The 12,897-nt window shown below is 39.2% G+C and overlaps 1 protein-coding gene across 1 annotated transcript in view; it reads left to right on the forward strand.

Annotated features, from left to right (window-relative positions):
• LOC119726977 (cell cycle checkpoint control protein RAD9A-like) overlaps positions 1 to 9,715 on the forward strand; it is a 37,666-nt gene extending 27,951 nt beyond the window's left edge. The window contains exons 9-13 of the mRNA XM_038198831.1: positions 1,414 to 1,569; positions 2,349 to 2,432; positions 3,139 to 3,233; positions 7,119 to 7,492; positions 8,282 to 9,715. Coding sequence (XP_038054759.1) covers positions 1,414 to 1,569; positions 2,349 to 2,432; positions 3,139 to 3,233; positions 7,119 to 7,492; positions 8,282 to 8,395 — 823 coding nt within the window. The 3' untranslated portion in view covers positions 8,396 to 9,715. The remainder of the gene's footprint in view (positions 1 to 1,413; positions 1,570 to 2,348; positions 2,433 to 3,138; positions 3,234 to 7,118; positions 7,493 to 8,281) is intronic.
• The last annotated feature ends 3,182 nt before the right edge of the window (positions 9,716 to 12,897 follow it).

Raw genomic sequence — 12,897 nt, forward strand, 5'->3', positions numbered from 1 at the left:
GTTGGGTGGTGCTGAGAAACTAAAACTATCCAACATTCCCGGCAACAGGAGTAGGCATTCCTCCTGTTTGAAAATGGCGCGTCAAATATCAAGATATGGAGCTCAAAAAGATACATGACCTGACATTTACCTGAAATAGTCAGTTTTTATTTAGTCCCACAAGCTGACTAATACTTCCAGTTCGACACATTGCTTTACGCCCTGCATAATATTTCAAGAAAATTGCCCAACAAGCAACTACTCCAACTCCACACTACTAGTACTACAGCGATAAACCTCACTCTCTTCTCTATCGCTATTGTCTAGCTATTTGCATAGGCATATGAGCAGACTCGCAATAGACGGCCCCGTATAGCTCTGGAACCCTGTTTTGCACAATGCTCTACATTTTTTTTCTTTTATCACATTCACTTGATTCAGAGCGTTGTTGCTATTTAACAAACCCCGATCCAATGTGCTGTTTTATCAGCGCGTCTCTTGCCCATATTTTCACCTTAACTCCCTGCAGCATATGCAAATATCCTATTGATGTTGATGTCACCTGACATCACTTTAAAAGGTGCAGCTTTTCTCCATTGGATTTGTACATGTTTTCTTCAGCTAATAATTATTTTTGCAGTTTGCTAAAGCTGATCGACATTAGATTTAACAACACCACTCACTGATGGCTCAAAAACAATTTTCGTCACAATGACGTACGTACGATTGTACAGTATCACCTGACGGCTATAGTTCTCAAGATTCTCTATCTCTAGGACGTACCAGTCCGATTGGGTTCAAAGCTGGTACGCAAGTATTCCAGGGTGTGTTATGAGTACAAAACCACATTATACGTCATGATCACACCATGATGACGCCTTCATGACGTCATCGCATACCATGTGACCAAACATTCAAGTTATAGTATTTATTATATTTCACACCATTTATCTCTGAAAGTGCTAGTTCCATTGGCTTCAAACTTAGATTTGCTTCAAACATTATCACGTCATGTGCCGTCATTAAAGGGATAATTGTCAGGGCCTATATTGTATGGTATTTGTATAACTAGAGATTCCATTTGCATGTAACTAATGTACGTATCAAATATCTATGAAATTTGAGGTGATGTCGTCATGTCATCAACACACGTCACAGCCGAAACAGCTTGCGTTTGTCCACAAACGCATACCTCTAGTTTTTTGGGGGGTTTTAGTAAATAGTGAAACTTACCAAAACTTTGTTTACCTGTCTTTAAAAATAGATATAATTACCAACGCCTTGAGTACCTAATTGTTGGTTGATATAAGACTCTGGTATTATTATTATTTATTATTACCAAATCACCATGGCTAGTTTTTAGAAGGACCAGTCAACAGTCATTCCTTTGTCAGCATTGTGAAATTATGCCCAATCATATGTTGTGTCATCTAGGCCCATTGTGTTTGCTATGGAGAGTGAGCAAACATTAGAAGCAACATTTGTTCTTGCCACCTTAGCTGACCTTCCATCCAGTCAAAGCTCTACTCAGCACAGAGTCCCTGCAGCTAGTCAACACACTGCAGTCAATCATACAAGCCACACACACAGGTAATGAGTATTGTCCAACATTGCTGCCACTAGCAGCCCTCTCTCAGTAGTATGGCATTATTTGCATATTCAACATTTTTGGATGTTATAATAAGGTGCAGAAGAGTCTGGTGCCTTTACAATACAGTAAGTTGATGCTTGTGTGGATGTGGCGTCAGGCTGCAAAGTTAATGATTTTCAAAAGTTGCAAGGTAACAATCATACCCATCCAACCTGAAATATTACATTAAAAATACACAAAAGCAAAACTGAAAAGAAAGATTGTTTTTAAGCAGCGTTATAACAGTAAAAAATGTTAAAACACGAAACACCTGTTCAAATGAAAATCACCAAAAACACAATACAAATCAGAGTTATTTACTGTCCTAGGGTTGGGTGAAGGCATTATACAAAAACAGGCAAGTTTATTGCCTCACAATACAAAAATGCTATATCGCAGTACTTTCCTTGAATAAGCATAGACAACAAATCAGAATTGGTGATGTTTACAAAATAACTCCAGATCGAAAGCAAATAAGCAGCTGTGGGAAGTTTGGCAGAGTAATCAAAAATAAAAGGTGATCAAAAATAGAAGGTAGACCCTGTGAATCCAGTATCCCATTTTTGAAGTTTAGGTTCCATTTAAACATTTGGGAAATTTCTGAACAGCTTTTGAATGTTGTTGTTTATCTAAACATGTAAATATCACATCCTTAGTTGGTAGGACAATATTCTAGGGGATAACAGATTAATTTTGATATCTGTTTGTTGTTCATTTTCCCATCGCTATAATATCACAGTTTAACAAAGCAAAGGAAGCAAGCAGTGAATAACTCATCAAGCAGGAGTCATTCTAACCAAGCCGATGATCGGAGAGAATTCAGGTAATGAGAAACCACCCTGCAGACTACGCAGACAAGAATTTGACCAGGAGATCCAAATCATTGATCGTTGACAACTTTTTTCCTTGTGCTCACAGAGCCAAAACTGATTAAAAAAATCCAATACATTGACCACCAAATTCCAATACATGGACATTTTATTCAAGTTATGAAAACTATTATTCATTACTTTAAATCTGAAGAATTAAAATCATGCAGCTATTTCTGCTGCCTGTAAAGCCCTAGTCACACATTCACAGTTGGAGCTATGAATATCCACGGTTTACCAAGAATCAATCGATCACGATGAACTGTCGTGATTCGTGGAGAAATCGACTTTCTTAGAATGCTCTACAGTTTTAGGATGGATAGCCATGACTGTCCTAAGGTTTCTCTACGAATACACCACGGTTTGTCATGAATATGGACAGATTGGTGAAGAATATCGACGGTAATACTCAGAATAATACCCAAGGAAGATGACAGATAACCACGGAGGTACTAAGGATGAATACGGTACTCCCACGGCTTATCACGAATTTTAAACCGTGGATATCCGTAGCTCCAAACCATGAACGTGTGACTGATACTGTTAATGTGCATGTACCACTGTAAGCTACATACATAGTTCAATTTCATGATAATAGCCCTTCACACTTGTTGAAAGTCCGCTGTTGATCATAATTCCTTATACATTTCGTCCATGTAGGAAAACCAAGCCTCCTAATACAAAGAGACAAAATGAAATGGATTTTCCAGATGATCTCAACAACCAGAGGGAAACCAGTCACTGTAGGCAGCCAGGTGAGACAGTCAGGGTATTGCTGCTTAATGTTCAACTGAACTTGCAAACTATTCATCGTGATAAAAGTATAGGATCCATGAAATCAGAATGCACCATTTATACCCTACGTCTCTAGGTGTTTTGGGAGGGTTTTGTTTGGTGCTTGGGCTGATCCCCAATTACAGTTGTACAGTTCTAGGTATACAGATGTAATTTAGGGCACAGAAATATGATTTGAAATGGTATATTTTATTCAACCATAGCAGCCAAAAGCTGAGTTGCGTTTAAATTACATTAAAAACATTAAGAAAGTTGCTTATACTAAACAAAATGATGAATAAGAATAGAAAGGACAAACATTGATTATTAAGTTAAACTAAATCGTGTGAAGATTAAAATGTGTTACTGCACCAGGCAGATTTACAAGGGTCAAAATCAAGATGAATCATTGTTGGTAAAATGCATACTTTGAAAGAGAAAAAAAATGTAAAAAACATTAAACTCTGTGGATACAGATTAAGATATATTGAATTACATGACCTATGAAAATATTTCATTAAAAAATTGCATTAAGATATATATAAAAATTAAGACTCAACGAATTACATAAAACCGTCATTGAAATAAAAACAGATAACCCTCGTATGCTGTTTCAAATTGAGAGATGTCCATTTAGAAGACGGGACAGAGATGGGATTGCACTGTTACTGAAGCGCACAGTTCTGCATCTGATGTTCTCAAACAAGTGTTTGTTCCTTGTACTGTACGCTCTGGATGATCTTGGTGGAAGCAGATGATGGAGTTTAGATGTAGGTTTCAGCATGGATTGGGCAAATGTGAGACACAGATTTCTCCAGTTATCAGAGAGGGTAATTAGAAGAAGGCGATCTCTGGCATCTGTGTATCCCTTCTACTCCTTCCCCAGGATGATTTGGCATGCTCGCTTTTTGATGCGCTCAATAGACTCTACCTGTTTCTTTGTGATCCCTCCTGCCCACACAGGGGTAGCATACTCCATGAGAGGTCAGACAATGCTTAGGTAGACTGTCAGGAAGTCGGAATGTGGTAGACCGTGGTGTTTCAGGGGTCGTAGCTGCATTTATAATGCACTGCACAGTGAGGATATGCCGTTAAACACCGTACAAACGGATAATGACGAATGTCTTGACCAAGGCTAGGATGATCCTTGCCACTCACGACTTAAAGACATACCTTAAAGACTTAAAGACATACCTTCGGAGGGTGATGTGAGGTATTTCAAACTTGCTCGTTACTGTGCGACATGGTCTACATGTACAATTGACAAGGACTGCTCTTAATACACTTCCTATGATATCCGGTGGGGTCTTTCCACGGTTCATCTTTCTGCTGCATCTAAGAAAAGGCTACATGTATTATGGGGAAAATAGGAATAGCAAAACGTTTTGCTCACCATGTCACCTGCTTAAAGCATGTTGTTTTGAAATGGTGAGTGAAGGAAAGATTTCCAACTTGGAGCCGATTGGTCATTGGAGATAAATTACGAAAATCATATTAGTTTAAATGAAAAGGATTCGCCAATGGTAGCCCTTGTATAGTAGCCCAAGTCAGTAAATTTAAGGAAAAAGGAAATTGTTTTAAAATGTAGGACTGGCATTTGCAAAAAAAACAAGTGCAAGCAGCACAAAGAGATATGTACATGTATGAGATCTAGTTTGCCATGCTACATATTTAACAAAGGCAGATCAATAGTTCTGAAATAAGATAAGCCAGAATTTATGATAAATACTTGCATGTGCCCGGGACTATGGGCAAAAACAACAGGGACAGTGCACATTTCTGCGGTGGCGGGACACTTTTGTGGGGGGGGGGGGAAACACCGCCAGTGCTGGCCTGTGCCAATTCAAAAAGTGTGGGCATGGGGCTAAACCTCATTCATCAATAGGGGTGCCTTTTCCAAGAGTACGCTATTGTGGGACCGACCATGTCCCCTAGTGGAAAAAGTGAGGGGGGAGGGGGCATTATGGCCCCAGTGGTACATGTGCATGATATTAAGCTAAACTAGGCCTACACCTTTCCCACGAACCAAGAGTGGTGTTCCCTAATGTGGTGCACTTCAACGTTTACCACGACTTTCTTCGTCAGTGTTGCCAAACTTCTTTGTTGACAACTTCAAATTCATTCAATGAAATACTGGTACTTTTACCTTATTAATGCTTGCTATTTAACCTCTTTGAACAATTTCGGTGTCATGAAAATTAATCCGAAATTCAAAAACGGCAGCGTACGGAAATTGGGCACAAATCAGCAGAGTGTTCCCAAACTTGGCGCACTTCAATAAATCTCAGAAAATTTCCAAATTAATATTTAAACATTTCTGTAAAGTTGACAAATTTTGATAAACCATTATTATCTTTACTTACTTACCCAACTAGAAGTTTGTCAGAAAATTATTTTGTAATTTTTGGGGGACATTTTCAAAGGGTTCATCATGCACTTCGAAATAAAATTGGTAATTCACTCCCAAATAAACGTTTCTTCTAACTTTGTAACAGGTAGATAAAGTCATGATTAAGGAGCGGGAGTGTTTAGAACTTTCAGATAAAACTTTTACTCTAGCGAGGCGCTACAGGCGAAAAATCAAAGTGCTCCACGTTAGGGGCCGCGCCACGTTAGGGTACATCAATAACATAACAACAAGCAGTTGACTCAAGTTTGTTTTGTGGAACGTTGGGTTCAAATATTGTATGCCTACAACAGATGCACAGCCCAGCTGTGAAATATCATAACTATTACGTATATTTTGGCAGTTGTAGGCCAGCCAAATGTGGAAAAGTTCACTAGATAATAGTTTTACAGCATTTTTGGGGTAATAGCTGGCATCCATGCTAGATCAATTCTTTGAACCATAACGAACAAGATGTGGGTGGATGCCTTCGTTAATTTTGACCCTTAATATACCTAATTTGCAAAATCATTAATCCCATATGTTGTATTTTTTATTAGAAAAATTTCAACTTCTGCGACGTTCCGCAACCATCACATGATTTCTCAGTTTTGTGACCTGAGCATTATTTTTCTGCTTGATGCCGACGGTTGCGTCGTGGCGCAAGCAAATCGTGGGTCGACCTGAAGCCGGCTTAAGAAAATGCTATTTAAGTAAGGGTGTGTTAGTAGAATCACTAAAATAAACTTTTCAAAAATAAATTAAGAATAAATAGTTAAGTCAAAGACAGTAAGTCTAGCTTCGTGTTGTGCAATATAAAGTTGGACCTTTATCCAAAGGCACGACCCTCAAACATATCATTCTGTTGGGTTAGTAGTTTGAACACGCTCCAATTAGCCCACATCATAATGTACCAACTATCTTCAATTTAACCTTATTTTGGAGAGCCTTAAAAACTCAGAAACTATTCAACTCATTCTATAAACATCATTAAGGGGGAAAAAAAACCTAACATTTGGTCTGGGTATTGACCACAGTCAGTAAAAGTTTCACTGATATTCAGCCATGCATGAAACGGATACAAGTCTTTCTTTTGTCTACCCCAAAACTCTACCAACATATTGTTTATATCATCACCATGGCAACAATGGGCCTCTGGACAATGAAAGAAATATAAGGAGTAACAGAACAGGGTATTAATTAAATGGAATTACATTTATTGAATTGGATATGAATTTCAGTTCAATAAATGTAATTCCATTTTATTGATATCCTGTTCTGTTATTCCTTTTATTTCCTTCATTTTCCAGAGGTCCATTGTTGCCAATGAGTTTATATAGCAAAAGGCCCTGTGTGGGTAGTGTTTTGGGGTAGTCATTAGTGTAATGTGGTGTCCAAGTGTAATGTGTTCTTTTTTCCTTCATAAAAAAAATGATAAGTTTTAGAATACAATACAATTTAACTTTTAACGTATTTACAGGGTCAGACAGGATGAAAGATATTGATGCAGAGTTTGAGCATCAAGACAGAGTACAAGCAAGAGGCCCCAGTAGTCCTATCATTCCTCTGCACTCACATGTCCACAGAGCATCTGAACATCAGACTAGACCAGCACTCTTCCCTGAGATTAAAGCTGCCCCAAAGGACAATGACAGAGCTACACAGATCACCCAATGTGTGCAACCAAACAGGACAGTATTGGCAAGATATGAGGAGCCTTGTGATGAAGAGCATAGAGTGAATGCTAAACAACAGACTGGTGTAGTTGCCCCTGATGATCAGTGTGTTGATAGTGCCAATGTTAGTGACAGTGAAGACTATGATTTTGTGCCAGGAACTCCCCCCAGCAAAAAGGTAATTACTGACTGAAACATGATGTTACTAGTCCAAAAAGGTTTGCTTCTGTTGTGACGGTGAAAGGCATACTTTTATCTAGAGAGTGAAAAGAGTGATTTTCTATTGTAATTGATGTAAATCAAGTCCAAGTCCTTCAAATCCTTTAAAATTTCCAAATTGCCCTGTTGCCCCGCATGCTCATATTCCTATACTCAAAAGCTCACGTACTTGTATCACTTAATCGGTTTATTTTCTTATGTATCCACTCACATTTCAATATACATCTCAGACTTGAAAAAGGACTCGACTACTATACTAATACTTATACAACAATGTTTGAAGAAGTGCAAAATTACTGGTCCCGAGGTGTTGCCTGAGCTGGGTTGACTAAGCAAAGACCAGTTATTTTTGCACTACTAGACAACTTCCCAGATGTAAACTATGTTCCATTTGTTTAGTAACAGCTCATGCATGTGAAGTAGGTAAATTGTTGACATTGCTTTCACAGAATGTGTATGGTAATTCAGAGTAATTAATCTGTTGTGAAAGTTTCACTAGCAACTTGGATGTGAATGCTCCTTGTGCATAGAGTAGGAGTCTACATGGTAAAACTTAATCAGGTTCTACTGACCAACTGTGTATAGTACTCACATTTTGTGTGAACTTTCGAAAACTATGCATGCCACATGTCTAGGAATTGTCACGTTTGCATCGCTGATGTATTGAAACTTTGAATTGGATTTTTTTAATTTGAACTTTTTTAAGCTAAACTTAGAATGCTCTTTTTGCATCTTGTTTTACCAATAGTTCAAGTCAATGTTCTTTGGAGCATCTCAACAGCTGAGCCAGTCATTGGAGACTGCCCAGAAGTCTTCAGCTGTGGTATTGTGCGAAGATACTGATGAGGAGGATTCAGACTGACAGACAGCATTAGCTGTTGTACATTAAGATCATACCCAGAGGTTTTAGTGGTTACTGAATGATATGTGTGATGCCATGACTTCATGTGCATTTCCTGATGACTACATGCATAATGCATGACTGATGGCACAAGTTAGAAATTAGAACAGTAACAATGTTACTGTTCTAATCTTACTGTCATACCTAAGGGTGCTCCCCTGTGGGGCCCCCCCCCCCTTGCTAACAGGGAGACATGAGAATTGCCTCACACTGGAAAACCATTTGCTGCTAGAAAATAATACTCAAGTTCACTTCTCCAATTTTACAATTTTCCTCACCATTAACATTGTCAAAAAAATTAGTATTTCCCCCATCCAAAATAAAAAAATGAGTGAGACCACTGATTGGACGTAGAACATGAACCAAACTGCATGTTCATCTTAAAAACAAATGTGGTTAATATGCTAGATCATTTTATAAGTTTTGATTGATTACTTTGTGAACAGTTGTGCCTCCAAAAGTTTTCTTTTAATAGTAATGTCCTCTTACTATTGTAAAGTTTAGTATGTCGTTACTCGTAGAATATCATTAAATACTAAGTGGGATCATTGCAAGCAGTATTGCCAGCTACAATGTGCCGTTTGCAAGTAAGTGTGCACCCATATAGGTCAAATGTGTGTGTGTGTGACAACATTAGTGCTGTATTTACAGATACTTGATCCTATCAATCTACGCATTGGTACAGTACAACTACCTTCACAAGGTCATCTGTATGGAGCCTAATTAGATGATGTACCCTTCAAATTCCAGGCCGTGACTAATGCCATGAGCTTCCCTGCTAATTTTACATGGGAATGTTTCAAATGACTGATGTAGCAAAGATGCCTCACCTGAGCATGGATATAGGATCCCACAACATCATGGGCAGACCTTTAAACAGATCGTTCATCAATACTCAGAATGCAACGGTAGTTTATCAAGAAGGTTTATAAAGAGGCAGAATCTATGGTTGAAGTGTTGCAGTACAAATTCTTATGTTTACAGGAGTAGAGTATTAGCCAGCATTTATGTCATGGTAGTGTGGAGACTTGCTCTATTTTTAGTTACAAAGTTAAAAGCAAAGTCACATCCTTCACCTGCTCCAACCAGAATGGGCAGCTTGATGCATGTACCAATTGCAGATAGGGCTACATTATCAGACTATTCAGTGAGATAAGTTGCACATTTCTGAATACGTGTCTGGTGTAAATAAAACTTGATATTAAATTGTTTGATTTTAAAGGATATGTTTAAAAATATTTGTTTGAAATTAAATTGTTCAGCATATTCCCTTGAATCTGATTGCCAATTTTGTGGTGTGTTATTGTTTGTTTCAAATAATTCAATTGACCCAATTAAGCCCATGTTATTAGCCATATACATTGGAAGAAACGATTAACAAACCACAGATTCATTAGGCCAAAAAAAAAGTCTCCGGTTTCTGGTATGGAGCTTGCCCAAAAAGTGGTGCGGCGACGCGGCCTTTTTTTTTTTTACCTGATTTTTTTGCTTCATATGTCGGCTGATGACTGTAAATGGTGCCCGACTAAACTTAGTGCAAATATATGGGAGTCCAGAGAGGCCACATAAAGCTTATTCTCGACCATAACCCAATCTAAAAACACGTGAGTTTGGCGGTTTTGAGACATCATCTTTCATTGAAAAAAAAACTTTTTCTTTTTGCCGACGCGCATGGCTACGGCGACGCGCGCGCATACCAGAAACCGGAGACTTTATTTTGGGCCTAAAGCAGTGACTAGAGATTGTATAACGAGTTGTAACAAAATTGTTATTTCACGAATCTTAGGGAACATTGGGTTTTTCTACCCAGTTGGCATTTTTCCAGACGGAATGACCCCCATAAAACACGTTTTAGCTTAAAGAACAAATGGAGACTTAAAAGTACAGTTCTGTTTTAAAAACTTTTAAAAATTCGTTCAGTTCTTTAACAAGCTTAAAAAAAACACGTTTCTAATTCATATCAATATACGGTTTTAGTGATTCTTGATGCAAGGCATCCTTTTATCAGTTAAAATTGAATGGACCGGTTATGTAATTTTGGGAGGGGGTTATTGCGAGGAAAACATTTTAAAGTTGGAAAATCATTCTTATGTAATTATCATTCGTTTAAATGTATTAGTTTTCTTCAGCGTGGTGGAATATTGAGCGTATTATTGATGCATCCCCCAACCCAAACAACTATTCCTCAAAACGTATCATTATATCAGTACAATTTCCCTTGTAGTTGCGAGGGAATCATTCAGTTCTCTTCTGTCAGCACACGTTTGTGCTTGGTGGCCATTTTGATTCAAAAGGGGGGGGGGGGGGGGGTTGTGAAAAGATAAGCCCTATAAACTTGTTGTTCCTTCCCCCCGGCAAAAATGCCACAGAAATGTCTATTATGGCAACGTTTTCTGAAAAGATCAAACATAGGCCTTCTGTTTTTCAGCACCCCGCTCCTTTCAAGCAAAACCGTACCACGACAAGAGCACAACGGATAAAAAACGCAATGACGGACAGGAACTTCAAGAACAATGGACAAAATAAAGGCGGTGGCGTAGCCACTGGGGGGGGGGGGGCGACCGCCCCCCCATGAAACCTTGTCGCCCCCCAGTCGCCCCCCCCCCCCCCCCCCCCCCCCACTGAGATTTTGAGTTTCTAAAAAAAATCATTGATCTAAATCTAAATAGTCGCGAATGATCCACATGATGACCACTGAGAAACGACCCTTCGACCGAAGGGCGACCGCGGACCAGTAAGCTGACAACCGGCGTGACATAGCGCATAATGCGTGTTAACACCTACTGCACTGCTCGCTCACACCACGGAACACGTATTATAGACAGGTGGTCTGTGGGTCACACAGTTTCAGTCAGCGATATCACGCGAATCGGCCACGCACAAACTTTTTCCTCCATTCATATAAGCTAAATAATAATAATAGACCAATTAAAATTCCTTGAAATCAGTGGCGTAGCCACGGGGGGGGGGGGGGGGGGGGACAGCCCCCAGTCGCCCCCCAACTTTGTCGCCCCCCCCCCCCCAGTCTCCCCCCACTGAGATTTTGAGTTTCTAAAAAAATTATCATTGATCTACATGACGCCATGGGCGTCAATCCTGGGGGGACAGGGGGACTGGTCCCCCCCGCCTACTTTTTGAAGGGTGGGGGACACAATATCAAATGTCCCCCCCCCCCCAGATTTTTGAACTCGTGTCTCATTTACAGGGCCCTATTATGTACTACAATGTATCTTTTGCTTAGAAAATATTGGTTAAAGGGGTCAGAAATTGCCTCAGATAGCACCACAGAGCATTTAGAATCCAAAATTTTTCGGGGCCCTTAAGCGGGCCCCGAACCCCACGCCTATAGCTCAGAATTCTGGTAGCTGGTTCAATGACTCCAACCTCGAAAACAATGTTTAAAAAATGTTCTTATGCCTTTAGCTGAGAAAACCTCGAAAATTATGTTTAAATTAGTATCTTTTGTGCTAAGAAAATTATTGGTTAAAGTGGTAAGAAATTGCCTCAGATCACACCACAGAGCATTAAGTATTGCGTTATTTCGCAATAAGTATTGCGTTATTTCGCAATAAAAATATGTTTTCACTTTAAAATCTGGCACGAACGGGCCTCCGTACGTATGCACGTGCGCTGTCGATCTAGTCTTTTTATTCTCAGCCTCGACTCCAGGGGGCGCGTGCTCGTTCCTTACGATCGCGCAAGGCATGATGGGAAACAACATGGCGCTGCAAGTTGTTTTATTCTTTATCGCAACCTCGTCCCCAGTGCTTACTTTATTTCCAACCGCGTTGAGCAGGTAGTGGTGGGCGCGTACTGCTCGACACCCTGGGGACGAGGTTGTCTTATTCTAAAAGAGCCAAGCGGGGTGGGTTCAAACATTTTCGTAAAGGGGTGGTTTGAAGATAAAAAAAGTTTTTACCAATTTTGTATTTAAATAAAAGTTCAAATATATCAAATGAAAAGGATCTATAAGTCAGTTATTAAAAACAAATATTGAGTGGCTTTAAATTGTGAAATGGGAGGAAGATTATCGCTTGGTAAAATCTGGACTTTTTCAGTTCACTCGGCTTCGCCTCGTGAAATGGAAAAGTCCATATTTTACCTCGCGATGTTCCTCCCATTGGTGACCGTTTCGGCCGATTTCCGGCTGACTTTGACAGATTTTTTTGTAAAAAAAAATTGGACAGAGTGGCTTTTAATTTTGACAGGAAAACCAGAAACATTTTTTTTTAAATGGTACATTTGTTTTAAAGGGAATGTACATCAGTGGCTTTTGTTGTAATTTTCAGAAATGAACTATTTGAGGGGTTTGTATAATATATCAAATTTTGTGACACTGACATTTTTGAGGTTTTGTGTTCGGAAATGCTGGAAAAAACAAGAAAAGCAAAAATGTTCAAGTAGTCTGGTTCCCTGACTCCACGAAAGATGAAATGGATCAATTTATGGGTAGGCAGGCCTTA

This window comes from Patiria miniata, unplaced genomic scaffold, assembly GCF_015706575.1.
Source record: "Patiria miniata isolate m_02_andy unplaced genomic scaffold, ASM1570657v1 HiC_scaffold_2, whole genome shotgun sequence".
Taxonomy (NCBI): domain Eukaryota; kingdom Metazoa; phylum Echinodermata; class Asteroidea; order Valvatida; family Asterinidae; genus Patiria; species Patiria miniata.